This window comes from Pseudorca crassidens, chromosome 7, assembly GCF_039906515.1.
Source record: "Pseudorca crassidens isolate mPseCra1 chromosome 7, mPseCra1.hap1, whole genome shotgun sequence".
Classification (NCBI taxonomy): Eukaryota; Metazoa; Chordata; class Mammalia; order Artiodactyla; family Delphinidae; genus Pseudorca; species Pseudorca crassidens.
This window is the reverse complement of record NC_090302.1, coordinates 46,865,203-46,881,991: the sequence shown is the minus strand read 5'-3', so window position 1 is coordinate 46,881,991 and position 16,789 is coordinate 46,865,203. Positions and strand designations below refer to the sequence as shown.

Below are 16,789 nucleotides of genomic sequence, written 5' to 3'. Positions count from 1 at the left end.
GTTCTTTCTACAATTAGTGACTAAAATGAATAATAAAGGCTGGGTAAATTTTCAGAATGCCAGAGTGGGGTTCAAATAACATATAACATTTGCCACAGTATTTAACAAATGGAAACTCATTCTTGGTTTTGATGACAAAATATAGTTTTCCAAACCCGGTTAGAAAAGTTACTCTCTGTTAGTCAAACTTTAGTAATAATGGTAATATTTAGATCTTAGATTTGAAATATCAATAAAAAAATTTTGATAAGTAATGTTAAAAAGATAACAAAAAATAACAAAAAGATTTTAAAAGATAAAATAATGACACACACATATGTAAAAATTAAGACATTTGACTAATAAATGAGGAATCTGGTGAGGCATTTATAGCAGTTACCAGTTAAAGGAAAATTCAAAGAACAGATATATTTATAGATCAGGAATATTGAAATGATTGTGCAAATAAGGCATGACTGTTTTGGGGATTTTTTCTTTCATTTTCTTTTTCGGTGGTGGAAGGTTGTCTCTGCATTAAGCAGAGTTCACTTGCTTGTCTACAGACAAGAACTATTTTGCATTGCTATCTAGTTATCCGTAACTTACAAAGTTACAAAATAGCTTCCATAGAATCAGAATCAGGTAACACAGAAGGGTATGGTGCAGACAATTCATAGTTTTCCATTAAAGCACAAATTTTTCCCTAAGTAGCTTCTATTTAAGAAGATAGTGATAATTATGAGTAATATTTGTTTTTTGTAATAAACATCAGAAGTTGACTCTAAATATCAGAAGTTAAAAAACAAAAGTGAAAGTGAAGTAGGATGTATGTCATAACGGTGAAGGAAGGAACTGAATTCTCCCTCTACTCTTTACCTGAAAGCTTCCGAAGAAGTTATGGACATATAAGGCATTAATTGTTAGTTGAGGAATAAAATAAAATAATGTCATTTCTCTCAGTTTTGTATTAAATTTACAAGTTATTTATATCTATTTCTAATCAAAAAGATAAAATGATCAAGCAAAGGTATTTACTATCAGTTTCATTTAAGAAAGAGGAAGAAATATCTAGGCAAAAGAAGAAATATTTGAAGGCAAGAATGAGAATAATTTTACATAAAATAGGTAAGCAACAAGGATTTACTGTGTAACACAGGGAACTGTATTCAATATCTTGTAAAAACCTATAAAGGGAAATAATCTGAAAAATATATATATGTATGTATAATTGAATCACTTGCTGTATACCTGAAACTTACACAGTACTGTAAATCAACTATACTTCAATTTTTTTCAAAAAGTAAAAAAAAGAAAAAGAATGAGAATAATTTGAATTAGGAGGAATGTCAAGGCATACATTAATTTCTTCAAAATTATTCTGGTTTGTAGCATTTCCTTGTCATTCTTATTCTTTGTTCTGAGATAGAAGTAGTATTAGCACATAGTGGTTAAACATTCAACCCTTATGTGTTGAATTGGTAACCTATAAACTTGGTCTGAGAGATCATGGTGTGATATTAAACTCAAACTCATCTAGTTACCCAAGTAAATGAAGGCTGGAATTCTAAGCATTATTAGAATTTGGGGATCGACACTGACATATGAGTAGATAAACCACAAGAAATGAGAATTTAGATAAATGTATTTATTTATTTTAAATTTATTTATTTATTTATTGGCTGTGTTGGGTCTATGTTGCGGGCTTTCTCTAGTTGTGGCGAGCAGGGGCTACTCTTCGTTGAGGTGCACACGCTTCTCGTTGCAGTGGCTTCTCTTTGTTGCAGAGCATGGGCTCTAGGCACGTGGGCTTCAGTAGTTATGGCATGCGGGCTCAGAAGTTGTGGCTCGCGGGCTCTAGAGCACAGGCTCAGTAGTTGTGGTGCAAGGGCTTAGTTGCTCTGCAGTATGTGGGATCTTCCCGGATCAGGGCTCGAACCTGTGTCCCCTGCATTGACAGGCAGACTCTCAACCACTGCGCCACCAGGGGAGTCCCTAGATAAATGTAATTAAGTGGCAGGCTATGAAATATATATGGCATGGTGCGTCTTATCTTGATATGACAAATTGCTGGATTATGGTCTCAGATGTGTGACAATGATAATTAAAAAGTAAGAATACATTTGGTAGTGGGAGAGCACTTTTCTGATACTGCTCACTGAAGCATTAACTGCTGTGTTTAGGTGAAGAGGAAGAGGAGGAGGAAGACAAACTACCTCGAAGAGAGAGCATGAGACCAAAGAGGAAACGGACCAGAGATGTCATCAATGAAGATGACCCAGAACCTGAACCAGAGGATGAAGAAACGAGGAAGGCCAGAGAAAAAGAGAGAAGGAGGAGGATGAGGAGAGGAGAGTAAGTTAGTTCTTATCTGAAATTGCTTCTCATTCAGAAGTGCCTGATGCTGAAAGACGACCACTCCCTTTAGGCACTCCCTGGCCTTAAAATTGGTAATTAAACCTACTTTCAGAAAAACAGGCTTCATCTGCCATTTTACTCCACTTAGTTAAATGTATTTTGACATTAAAATAGAATTGTAAAATGAATATATATTAAGAATGGACTTATGAGAAATTCCCTTATGAGAGATCTGAATTGTCATAGGTCATTGACATATTTAGTTAATTTAAATATTTTAAAGTTATCCCATTAGTTAAGTGCATCGTTACTGAAGTTAAGTGAAAAACTGCTTAACAATGAACCCAAATCACTTATCTTACAGAGCAGGGGTTGGCCAACCATGGTTAATTCCAACCCAAGGGCTAAGAATGGTTCTTACAGTTTTAATAAAACTGTAATTTAAAAAAAAACAAAGAGGAATATGGGACAGAGCTGTATATAGCTCCCAAAGTCTAAAATATTAACTATCTGTCCCTTTACAAAGGATTGGGATTGTCATTTCCTTTTTAATATAACCCTTTGTCTTTCAGTTCTACCAGGCCAACGTTTTTCTGAGTGCTGTCTTTGTGTAGAATAATATATTAAATGCTGTTTAGGAAAAAATCCAAGAAAATAATTTTCTAGTCTTTGCTTTCTGGAAAATTGCAGATGGCAGGCAGGTAGGAAAAGTGTGCATGTAAAACACATTTACTAATAGAAAACCTAGACCCCTTGGAAAGGATTTAAGAGAATAGCTCCTCTGCCACCCCAGGTGGGGCATGGGAATCACCATGAGGTGATGGGATCTCCTCTGAAACAGTCCTAAGACTTTAAATGGTGAGGAACTTTCCAAGATAGCCTCCCAAGATGACACATTGCAGTACTCAATAACAAGCTATTATTTTCCTCTTCATAAGTAATTGTAATTAAATACAACTATGTGAACATTTTGTCAGGTAGAGAAGCTTAGCATTAATAGACGATGGTTCTTTTTAAAATAAGAGTAGCCCTACCCATTTCTTCATTATATTTTTGTTGATTTAAGTTTTTAAATCTCTCTCTTCCTCTTCTTTCTCTTCTTCCTTTTTCTCCTTGTCCTCCCCAAGTTCCTCCTCTTTCTTCTCTTTGAATACTAAGACATCACCTGCTTTACGTTTTGACTCTGGCATTTTTTATGTCTATCGTCCTTTCAAGTATTTTTATGCTTTGTTCTTTTCAAAAACAGAACATCCTTTTAAGTTCCATGTCTTATTGTGATTGTTATTGCTATTATTATGTAGTAATATTTCCTACTAGCAAAGCTTATGCCTTCTGACAGTGGTATTTCATTGAGAAAACATCACCAATAGACATATGCATGATATAGGTTGTGTTCCACAATTTGCTTTTCCTCTCCACTTGTGCCTCAGAGATGTCCTTTTTAAAAGATGACTTGGGTGGGAATTCCTCTTGTCTCCTGGTCTGTTCAAGGCCCTCACGTCAGTGTTCAACCTCTAGAAATAGGACCATATGAATCAACTGGGTCTTGGCCCCTGTTACTTGGGGCAGTCTTGTCCCAGTGAAAGTGTCTGTCCTTAGCTGATCCTACTCTCATCCTGATTCTGAGAAGCCAGAATCACCCCTGGTTCCCTCCCTCCCCACTTCTCCACAGAGCCAACTAAATCCAAGGTTGTAATGTTAACCGTCTTTGGAGTTGGTTAAAAAACACTGCCTCGTTTGGCATTTTGGAGTATTTCTAATAATATTACAGGCTTTTCTTGACCCAGTTTTAAGTGAGTAAGTAATATGTTCATAGCACTGAGAAATTCAGCACGTTATACCTCCTTTTTCCTAACAACTGTTGTTTAAATAAATCAAACCTAAGATAGAAAGCCATTCTTACACAGATTAGCCCTAAATTTTAGAAGATAAAGCATGTCAGTGCTATGCCCTTTTAATATGATTAGTGCTTTCTTTGAGTGGTTCCTAGAAAAGCAGTTTCCCTGTAATACAGTGTTTTAGTTATGCATTATCATATTTTAATTATGCAAAAATGTAATATTTTAATTACCTGCATATTTGAAGGTAACTTAGCCGGCAACAGCTATACCTTGTAGCACAGCATGATCTTCCTGGAGCAATCAACAATTAACAACAAAGACTTTAAAAATATACCAGTCTAAGATCATTTAGTGTAGGAATAAATGTCTTTCCATAACATTCTAATCTTGGAAGACATTGTTATATTTTAGTATATTTGATGGTAATCCAATATACAGAAAAACTCTGTACATAAACATTTATTCAATAAATATTTATCCAGCTCCACTTCTGTGGAAGATAATTTGCTAATTTCTTTGGAAGATATGGATATGATTATGCAATTGCCTGCATTCTCTAGAAATTCATAATATAATAAGGGAGAGGCCACTTAGACACAAATTATTATGAAATAAGACAGTATAAATGTGCCAGAGAAGTACAAAGTGATTTAGAGTCTTAGAGAAAAGTATTCTCATAGGGATAATCAGAAAAGGGTATTGAAGACATTTCATATCATTTTTGAAGGAATCATAGAATTTGAATATGTTAAACATACAAAGTACTGGGTTTAAGATAGCAGGAAACTACGTAATTAATGTTAGGAATGTAGAGAAATGTAGAGAAATAAGCTTTAGTTACATGGTAAATCCAAACATCAAATAGATCGTTCTTTCATTCTTTGTGAGTATTTTATTATGGTTGTACAGCACCATAGGATTTTATATAATAAATATCAAATAATTAAAATAGAAACAACCTAATGGCAATCAGAGTTGTATCTTAGTGGAGGGTATTTCCATAGTTATCTCGAACCAGGATTACTATTCTAAGCAAAATGTCTGCATCGGTGAAAAAAACACAAAGTATCTACGACAAGTGTATTTTAGAGGGTTAATTTAAATTTTTGTTTCAGTAATCATGACCTGATTAAAAACTCTGGATTGGTAGGAAAGAAAGGAGATTGCGAAGTCATTTTATAAGATGGGCTGTAAAATTATGGGTATGTCCTCCTATTATTCAGCTGAAACTTTCCAAAACATCTTTTGCCATAGCCCTACTATGTGTGGTCATGAGTTTAGTGAACAACAAAATATGTTTCTGACTAACACTGAGTCAGATTACATTTTTTTTGTCAGTCAGGGTCTAGTTAGGAGAAAGAAACTCCAACAGTTAATTGAAGAGAGAGTATTTAATAAGAGGACTGTTTAGTAGATATAAATAATTGCTAACTAGGTTACTGGAAAGGTGAAAGAGAACACGAAGTATCGTGGTGACAGCAACTATATGAAGCAAATAGCATACTAGAGGCTGGAGGAACAACGGAAAGAGGTTGGAATTAAAACTTAAAAGCATAGAGGAGAGACCCACGGAGCTGAAACTATTGCAGAGGGGGGCGATGCTCAAGTGGTGCTGGTGTCTACTGGGAGAATGATGAAGCTGGTTCTGCTAGTGTTGGAAAAGTCGGAAACTAGTTTCACCTGCAGCTATGGGAAGGCCCTGCAGCTCTTGGGGTGAAGAAGCATCACTAAAGAGTAAACATCACCACAGGAAGCAAACAGGAAACCAAAGAAAGGAAAGACCTAGTCCCTTCTTAGTGTCTTCTATGGGCAGCCGAAAAATGAGCCAACTGACAAACCAGAAATGTACCCTACAGAGTCACAGCCACAGCATCACAATATTAAGTATAGAAGGGTAAATTTGAAGTTAAGCAACAACAGCTCATAACTGAAACAATCTATTACCAAAAAAAAAAAAAAGGATCTCTGCAATAGGCCATTACATTCCTCAATTTAAAAATCACGTTGTTCATGTTTAGATTTTGTTTTCTTTGAGTTTTGGACCCTTTGATATTTTTGCAATACTAGGAACACAGAAAAGAAAAGATACATCTCATTTGCTCAGTAAGAAACTAAATTCCTTTGAAGGCCTCTTCAAAGGATTCACTTCTGTCAAATATACTTCAAGTTGAATTTTATCAATTGAAGTTTTGAGTTTAATTAACAGATTAAAGTTACCTTTGAGGAATAGATTTTTAAATTTTTTCCTATTTCAGTTTTTCTCTTTCTCTCGAGACAGGGCTAACAAATTTTTTAAGGGCACTTCAAAGACATGCTCACCTCTAATTTACTATCCTTGTTGAAAAATAAAGTTTTTAAATGAAATGTAGAATTGGTGGGGGAAGGTGTACAGGGGAACAAAGAAGAGAAGAAAATATATTGATAGATCTGTAACTGTTTCCACACATTTTCTAGTTCTGAGAATTTGAGACTGTGGACATAAAATGGTTTCAGTACTTCAGAATGTAAACACTATTGTTTAAAGTTATATTTCCAGAAATCCTGCATCACTGTTCAGATACAAGCACTAAGGCTTGTGGATCTCAGCACACACCATATATAGTCAAGTTGCTATACATTGATCATCTGAGTATCTCATAGCATTCTTTAAGTTTGGAAGTCAAGCAAAACTTAACTTTACTAAAGGAGGGTTTTTTTTGTTTGTTTTTTGTTTTAAGGGAAGAAGAAGAAGAAATTGATGAAGAGGAATTGGAAAGATTGAAGGCAGAGTTAGATGAGAATAGACAAATGATTGCTACTGTCAAATGCAAGCCTTGGAAAATGGAAAAGAAAATTGAAGTTCTCAAGTATGGTGCCACTTTTCAAAATTAGAAACATTTTCCCTGCTATTGATCTCCCAAATTCTCTGAGTATTACCTATATATTATAGATAATACTATATGTGATACATCATATATATAATACTCATTACATATAATTTTCATGGTCATATATAACATATATGTTACCTATCATATAGTTAACATATATCATATCACTAGAGAGGCTGGGCTAATGATTATAAAAGAAAATCATGATTAAATTCATTATTTGGAGTCTTACAATCTCAGATCACTTTTAATCATTTGTTCCTTGAACTGAGAATTTTCTTAGTTTAATACATACATTACTATCTCTCTGAAGGAGATAATATATTTGAATTTTACAAGTTTGTTGGATTGCACACTCTAGTTTCTCTGCAGGGTTCCAGCCTCAAATGATATATTCATGTGACAGCTTTTATTAAAGCACAGGGAGGATGCTAAGCAAACAGAAGAGTAAACGGGATTCCAGTTAAGGATTACGCTAATAGCTATTCCCTGGTAACATGTAAGCGACCCAATTTCACTCTTTTGTTGAGTCTTGACACACTCAGAGACACATAGATTTATAAACTCCTGATAAGAAAAGTCAAATGTTTATCCCTTTCCCTTTTGGGATTGGAAGCAGATTCGCCTCTGAGGATCACACTATATTTCTTTGCATGGTGGTTTGGGGAAGTGGGGCATGAATAAAAGGGACCATGTCTGTGATAACAGCCATGTTTGCATCTCACAGATGTGATACAGATTGCATTTTGTACACAGAACAATTTTTATAAACAGTGATAGATTTCCAAAGCTATTCCTCCACAAGCCTATTTAACTAATAACGTTAAACATTATAGTGTATCTATAATAATGTTAAAGTCTTTTTGTCTCTGGTAATGAAAAAAACTGAAGCAGCTATCAGGATAATCCACTACTAATCCTGGCTCTGCAAGAGCTTGTGTGTTATTTAAGAAATTGGCTTAAACTTCTGGGGCCTCAGTTACCTCATATCCAAAATAAAACAAGATATTCCAGGTTTACCCTATGAGGTGGGAACCTAGGCATCATTTCTAATGTTATTGCTTTATTTCATGGAATAAGGTTTCCAAGTTCCAAACAGTGGTCTTCCCAGAAAGCTTTTGGAACACCACACAACTGTAGGCTGGGAACTACTTATGCATGTGCTTGTACACCAGCCATAAATGAAGGCAAAGACAAGTAGTGTTTCTGATTCCATGAAGCTATTAATGTATGTGCATATGCACGTGTGTGTGTGTGTGTCAAAGTAGTTTTCATTTAATGAAGTAATAATGATGCTAAATGATAGGTTTAGGAAACACCCTTACTTGGCAAAATAGAAGTTTGGTAACCTTATATTGTTTCCCAAAATATTGGGTGGGCCAAAAATTGTCCTCAGTATTTTAAGTAAAAATAAAAGACACATTTTTTATTTTCACCAAGAACTTTATTGGACAACGTATTCACCCTTTTGTTCCACTACCTTCTGCCATTTTTCAGACAACTTCATAATTCCATCTTCCCAAAACTTACCTTTTTGAGCAAAGAACTGTTCCAGGTACCTTTTACAGTCTTCCAGGGAACTGAACTTTTTTCCATTAAGAGAATTTTGTAAAGACCAAAATAAATGGAAATCCGAAGGTGCAATGTCTGGTGAATGTGGCAGATGAATCAGAACTTCCCAGCCAAGCTGTAACCGTTTTTGCCTGGTCATCAAAGAAACATGTGGCCTTGCGTTACCCTGATGAAAGATCATGCGTTTTCTGTTGACTAATTCTGGATACTTTTCATGGAGTGCTGCTTTCAGTTGGTCTAATTGGGAGCAGTACTTGTTGGAATTAATTGTTCGGTTTTCCGGAAGGAGCTCATAATAGAGGACTCCCTTCCAATCCCACCATATACACAACATCAGCTTCTTTGCATAAAGACCGGCCTTTGGTGTGGTTGGTCGTGGTTCATTTCGCTTGCCCCACTATCTCTTCCATTCCACATCGTTGTACAGTATCCACTCTTCATCTCCTGTCACAATTTGTTTTAAAAATGGAATGTTTTCATTATGTTTCAGTAGAGAATCGCATGTGGAAATATGGTCAAGAAGGTTTTTTTCGCTTAACTTACTTGGAACCCAAACGTCAAAGCGATTCACATAACCAAGCTGGTGCAAATGACTTTCAGCGCTTGATTTGGATATTTTGAGTATGTCGGCTATCTCCTGCATGGTATAAAGTTGATTGTTCTCAATTATTGTTTCTATTTGATCGCTATCAACTTCAACTGGTTTATCTGACCATGGAGTCTTGGCTAGCGAGAAATCTCCAGCACGAAACTTTGCAAACCAGTTTTGACACATTCGATCAGTCACAGCACCTTCTCCATACACAGCACAAATATTTTTGTGTGTTTCGCTTGCATTTTTACCTTTCTTGAAATAATAAAGCCTGATATACTGAAAATGTTGCTTTTTTCTTCCATCTTCAGTATTAAAATGGCTACACAAAAACTCACTAATTTTGATACTTTTTTTTAATGCATGCTGATATGACAGCTGTTACATACAATCTAACAAAATTGTTTCAAATGAAGTTAAAGACAACTAAGTGCTGCTAGAGCCATCTTACAGAAAAAAACGAATGAACTTTTTGGCCTACCCAATGTGTTTTGAAATATTGCTGACCATGAAATTCCCAAACCTGGGAACCACAGGTAACTGTATATAGAAAGTTGTAAAATTGGAAAGTGATAATATTGTGAACTGTCAAAGTGTGGTGTGAAACTGCATTAAAATGCCAAGCAATATATCCTCCCTTTCCACCTGCGTGGAGGTGTAGAAATACCCCCTCACTCTTCTTTGCCTGCATCTTCCATATAGGGCAGTGAAGAAGGGATGGGTTTCAGTCTTAGGTTTGAATCTCAGATCTTCCACCTGTGCAAATTTGAATGAATTGTGTAGCCCTCTGACCTTGGGTTTCTTATGAAATTTTACTAATTTACAGGGCTATTGGAATCATAAAGTGAGTTATTTCATATGAAACACTTAGCAGGGTGCCAGAACATAGCACAAAGCTGGGAAACACAAGTTGTAATTATTATTTCATCTCAGGACAGACTCAGTGTTGTCTGATTCCCTGCAGTACGACAGGAGAGATGGGAAGGGTACAGGACCTGGCAGGACTAGGTGGGAGCAGACTTAGCCATAGGCAACCCCAGGAGCCTTGGGGGATGGTGGCACATTGGTATAGCAGTCTGGATGGACAACTGATTTTGATGCTCCAACAAAGAAAAGAGGGTATCTTGACAGTTTGGCAGAATCCACAGTCAGCCGCTTTCAGATCTTCCAAAACGTACCCACAGGGTAATCTTGTGGCAGATTCCAGGTCCTGGGGCCTTAGGCTGGAGTCCAGGGATAAAGCCATTTTTAGAGGCAGGGAGAGATAAGGGTTGGGATGGAAGGAAGGGCAATACCATGACCTATTACTAGGGCAGAGGTTGAAGATGGGGAGTCTGCCACTGAATCTAGACTATAGGTGGTTTTTATTTGGCCCACATGCTTTTTGTTTCTTTTTCTTTTATTGTTTTTTTAAAACTTGTGATTAAATATACATAACATAAAATTTACCATTTTAATCATCTGGGGGTATATATTTTTATAAAAATGTTTTTTCTTTGTTGTTAAATTTTAAAAAGTGGGAGATTTCAGATTTTAAAAATCCAGATGTTCAGCTTCTCCTGGATAAGAAGAAAATCTGGTCCCCATTCCTACATGAAAATAATAGCTGGGGCTAAGCAATTGCTGTCCCCTACTAACAGGGCACTCCGTCTTCAGTGTGCACAGCTCCCAAACAAGCCACATCTCTTATTCACGCTCCTTGGCTGGACCTTATAAGCATTCAAGTTTGCTGCCTCTTACCCCTGTAGCTGGGGAGCAAGTTAGGCATGCTATCAAGACAGTGATTCAGAAAGTTGGAGTGAAAGCCAGTTCGCAGAATGGAAGCACAGATTTAGGCCCAGAGAAGAAACAACTATGGCTTCTCACCTGTCAGCAATGCTCACTGTCTTGGGATGATTCTCCACAGCCAGAAATGGCTCCTGCTTTGTGGCTTTGCAGTATTCTGCACAGCTGGTACCATTGGCCATGGTCAACCTGATTCTCTTGGTTTCAGCCTCTGTGATAAAGTCGTTGGTACTACAGTGCCCGACCTGTCTCCCTTTGTAGGTTTCTGAATGCTGTACTGAGCTTCTCCCCCACAGGTTCCTATCACATATTAGATAGTGGTCAGTACTTCTTAGAACATGCAGTAAAGGTTCTCTACCCCAGTGTTACTAAAACATGGGAGTCAGGCAGCTTTCCTCCCACCCTTTTATTCCATTCAGAGACATCATACTCTGAGAGAGTGTGTCTAAGGATTATGTTATTCCCAGAAGTAGCCTCCAATCATCACTTCTGGCTAAGTCTATGGAATCCAAGGCACTAGGCTCAATATAACTGGAGCAGATATTTTCATCACAGGTTTGGATCTGTATCTAGGTTCTGAGGCTTCCCATCTGGCTCTGGACTCTGAAAAACTTGTGAAACTTCTAAAACAGAATTTACAGAGGGTCAAGGTTTTAAGATATGTTTTAGAGTAAAGCCTCAGGAATGGTAGCTTATGGTTCTGAGGATGCTGTGGGAGACTCAGGGGTAGTTCTCATATTTTGAAAGATTATCTACCACTAGGAACTTGAGCATTCTCAGGGCTGAGGGTCAAACATTGGTTAATATAAGCAGTAAATACATAGGCACGAACCTCAAAGAATGGGTTGTAAATCCATATGGACTCTCAAACATGGTTTAGGAACTGGAGCTCAGCATTTTTTTTTTTTTTTTTTTTTGCGGTACGCGGGCCTCTCACTGTTGTGGCCTCTCCCGTTGCGGAGCACAGGCTCCGGACCCGCAGGCTCAGCGGCCATGGCTCACGGGCCCAGCCGCTCCACGGCATGTGGGATCTTCCCGGACCGGGGCACGAACCCGTGTACCCTGCATCGGCAGGCGGACTCTCAAACACTGCGCCACCAGGGAAGCCCGAGCTCAGCATTTTTGAGGCAGCAGAATTGGCTCCTTAGGGCTGAAGAGAAGCCACCTCATTTCCACCTTCACTGTGGAATGGTGTTTTTCAATGTATGTTTTCCTGTGTATTGATACAGGTTCAAACATTCATGTATCTTTAAACCTACTGAATAAAAATCTCTGGGTGGAGGGGCAGGGGTGTCTGGCCCAGATCAGGAATGTGTATTTTTAGTTTTACTCTAAAAGTCATTAATGTACGGTCAGGATTGAGCATCCCTTTCTTCATCCCTTTCTTCAATGAATCAGAAAACTTCATTAAGCAGAATATTCTATTCTGTGGACTGTTTATTGAATGGGTGAGAATATGTGTGGGTCAGGCCTAGGAAAAGGGAAAGAGTAGTGGATTTTCCAATTATTTGAAGGTCGTTCCTATTTTTTATTAGTTATCTAACTGAAAAATATCCAACAGCAAGGATTTTTAGCTTAATCTGTGTTTAAGTTTTTAATGGATTTAACTCAGAAGTTGGATGAATAGATCTTTCCTACCTATAAAAGTGGCTGCACTAATGTACCAGCCACCATAGGTGAAATAAAACACCTGGATGGAAAATGACAGATTTACTTATTAGTCATCCTGAAAACTAAAACCTTTGACTATATCAGAACATTCTATGTGGTAGATTAAAAGCCCTCATCACTTAACCTAAATAAACAACTACTTTATTTTGTTATAGTGGAATAGGTTTTGGATTGAAAATTCTTCTTATCATCTTCTTCTTAATTGCATTTCATTATACACTACTTTCTCAAGTATTATCAGTCAATGTATCACATATGGTAAGCCACACTGAATTAATTTCCCCAGCTTGCCAAAGTATCCTAGCCTCCAAAAATTTTTGATAAACAGCAGCTTACCTAACTTGCACTCTTTAGAATTTTAGCTGTCAGTGATAGCTATTTTTCACAACTTGTTATTAGACTATCCATAAATATATGATCTTTGAAAACTGATTAAAAGGAGAAATTCATTAATTATGACTTCAAGTTATTTAGGAATACTTTTAAATATATTTGACATACTACATTAACAGTAAAAAGAAAGCAAATGTGCAGATGATAAGCACAAAATAAGCTTAGTTTGAGAAGTTTATCCTTGTTGTTTTGGGAAAGTATCATACAGATCTCAGATAAGGTACTAATTATGAAGACAACCCTTAAATTTATCATGTTTATAATAAGAGAATAAGCAAGGTATTTTTGAAGACGTTTTTATGTATATAACCAAGAAATGGCAAGTAGAACAGTACTTCGGGGGACTCAAGCTTGTTGCTATAGAATAAAAATGGTTACACCTTATTAAAATGCATATACTGAAAGTAAAGCTTGGAGAATATTATATTAGAATATCATAAAAAATTAGATGAGCTGAAGAAAGGGGAATAGTTTTCCATATTCGATATAATGTGTCTAAGATTCTCTCTGTCCTGAAAATTAGAAACTTTTAAGTTAAATATAAATCACTTCTTTCAAAGAGTCATATTAATTATGATTTTGTAATATATATACACACATATATATGTATATACTACTATACATATACATACATATTTACCCTCAAATATCTATAAAAGATACGTGATTCTTCGGCTTCCCTGGTGGTGCAGTGGTTGAGAGTCTGCCTGCCGATGCAGGAGACACAGGTTCGTGCCCCGGTCCAGGAGGATCCCACATGCTGTGGAGCGGCTGGGCCCGTGAGCCATGGCCGCTGGGCCTGTGAGTCCGGAGCCTGTGCTCCACAACGGGAGAGGCCACAGCAGTGAGAGGCCCGTCTACCGCAAAAAAAAAAAAAAAAAAGATACATGATTCTTTGGCTGAATTAAGTTTTATATTTTATGAACTCACTATTATAGTGTTTCTTGACCAGTGGTTGGTCACAGTGATCGGGAAAGCTTAAAAGGGAGGCTATGGAAGGAAACTGTGAAATAGTAAGACTCCAAGTCTACTCAGCAGAAAGACTAGTTCACATAGGAGTATAATATGCTCTGTGGGTGACCTCACCTAAGTTGTGTTGCCAAATGCTCAGGAGAGACTCCAGATCTAAGTTGATCTTGTGGCAAGAGATTAAATTTACCAGGTAGTCTTGATTATTCGCAGAGCTCACTGAACTGCCATCATTTTAAATTTCTTGCCCACTCTTGGCTCAAAAGGCAGAACACACTGTTCTAACAGAAAACTAAGGCTTTTTGGTATTCCTAAATATCACCACACAAAATTTTGAAAAAAAATATTTCACAATACTTAGAAATGTTGACCAGGGGCTAAATATGAAGACACAGGTGTTGTGCAGAAATATTTTACCAAACCTTTCAAAGCAGAATGGCTCCTCTCACTCTGAGGCAGTGCCCCATGAATCCTTCTGTTTCACAGTATTCAGGATTCATTAAACATGTTTGATTAGAATGCACGTGAACCAAGCAAAATTAGCACAGTATGTCTACCAATCCATGAATGTTAGTATATCTAAGAATATGAGATTGTACTTGAGGTTCATGGTGGAAATATCTCCTTTCTTAAGGAAATTTCTGCAAACCGATGCCTGGAATGCCCTTCTCTGCCTACTCAATTTTATCAGCCTTTTAATGTCCAGTTTAATTCTTATCTCGTCTACAATGTCTTCAACAAGCTCTCAAGCCTCCAGGGCCCTCTCCCTTTTTACTTCAAGGCTGCCTAGCACTGTTGTGTAACAATTTTATGGGCCTATATCTCTTTTTTCTTAATGGAGTTTAAGCTTCAGAAAGGAATCTACATGTTTCTTTTAGTTTTTTCAAAACACTTAACTCACTGCTAAAAACATAAAACACACTCAATAAATACTTAGAAAAAATGGCTAAGTAAAAAGGAGAATGAAAAGATTATAGAAATAAAATTAATTTACTTGTTGATCAGAATTTGATAGGTCCTTCTTACATCTATGTATAGCAATCTGTATTTTCAGTGCTATTTCCACCTTCTTCTGAGTATAATTTTCCCACAGTGAAGGAGGGAGAGGATACATTGACGTTTTGCAAATTTTTGGTGTTGAGAATAGTTGAGGTAAGATTTTAGATTTAACTTTTCTTGTTACTCTTCCGCTCTTGATCTTACGATTCATTTGTGGCTTTAAGGACACATTCTCCCTAAATCTCATTTCTGCTCAAAACAAAGCAATAACAATAGACTGGGATATACCTCGATGTCTTAGGGATATGGCCTAGAACTCTGCAGCCCACGTAATGCCACCCCTACTTTCAGGGGTATTGTTTTAGGTATTAGTGTTGTTAATTGCATGCTCATTGATTCATTAAAACAAAAGACAAAAATCAAAATAAAATAAAAAATCCTTGATACAGAGCTTAATAAGATCTGGAGAGATATTAATGAAGTTACTATTACAGATTGTTTTAGATGGAGAAAGAATTCTTTATAGCAACTTAGTTGCACATTGTCTCTGCTGACAACATTACAAATCTTAGAATTTTTTGGTGTCCTTGTATGGCAGAAAACCAGTTTATGCTGTGACCAATATCTAAAACTCAGCAGAAACTTTTAGCTCCTGGGGAAATCTATATGGTCTTCTTTCCCCTCTCCCTGCTATTATAATACAAAGGAAAATTATTAACCATAAATTGATTTTTAAATTAACCAGGTAGAGCAGAATTCGGAAAAGATTTAATAAGCAAGTAGAAAGAGGATCTAGTGTGCTTTCTTTCTTTATTAAACTACTAAAGCCCAGCTATGTTGTTTCTCCCTTGATTCATCTAAAATTACTCTGAGATGCTTGACTGACCTCTAGGGTACAACTAAAATATGTTTGAGTTTTTATTTGACATTTAAGCCAGCCATGAAAATTAGCATTGTTTCATAGTCCAGGGAACAAAGAAGTTATCCTAGGTCTGGAGAATTTCTATGGGTAGTAACTTTGAACTTAATACAGATTTGACCTACCCAAGCTTTGCTTTGGTTATTTACCAACACCAGCAGCTGGCTTTGACACATCTCCATGAATATCATCAGAGCTGATGAAAAAATTGTCTTAAGAACTCTTTGTGCACAGATAGATCATTGTTATGTTTATTGCTGATGAAATGTTTAGAAGTCTTGGTGCTCTCTCTCTGTCTCTCTCTCCATATATATATATTTTAAACTGTGAAATCTATGAAGTGGTGCTATTAAAAGGAAGCACACCAAAATAAGCCACATATATAGGGTAAGAGGTTATGTGACTATACAGACAACATTTTTGCTTGTTCTTTGTTCCTTGTTTTCAGATTGTTTCAGACGTTTTCAGTCAGTTACTCTTTAGGGATATAAGATAAAGAGTGAGCTAGGGACTTGAAAAATAAAGTTATTCACCAAAATAAATTTATCAAGCTTCAAAATATGTAGAGTATTACCAATGCAGGGGGACACCAAAATAATCATATTTAATCATATTTGATATAGTAGCTTTTTAGCCCAAACCTCCAACAACTTGCTTGGCCACGTAAAAATCTCTTAAATTTACTACTCTCAACAAATAATATTTGGTTTAGTTCCGAATTTGGTCCTCAACTAGTTGCAAATTGGAACCATTTAGGGATGTTAAAAAGTACTGATGCCTATGTCCCACCCCTAGAGATTGTGACTTAAGTGGTCTGGGAATGGGGACACCTGGCCTTTGAAAT

At 36.6% G+C, this 16,789-nt stretch overlaps 1 protein-coding gene across 5 annotated transcripts in view; it reads left to right on the top strand.

The window, feature by feature from the left end:
• TMC1 (transmembrane channel like 1) overlaps positions 1-16,789 on the top strand; it is a 387,623-nt gene that overhangs the window by 290,148 nt on the left and 80,686 nt on the right. For all 5 annotated transcript variants that reach the window (XM_067744162.1, XM_067744161.1, XM_067744158.1 and 2 more), the window contains 2 exons: positions 2,160-2,331; positions 6,893-7,021. In XM_067744162.1, the coding sequence (XP_067600263.1) occupies positions 2,207-2,331; positions 6,893-7,021 (254 nt within the window). In that variant the 5' untranslated portion in view covers positions 2,160-2,206. The remainder of the gene's footprint in view (positions 1-2,159; positions 2,332-6,892; positions 7,022-16,789) is intronic.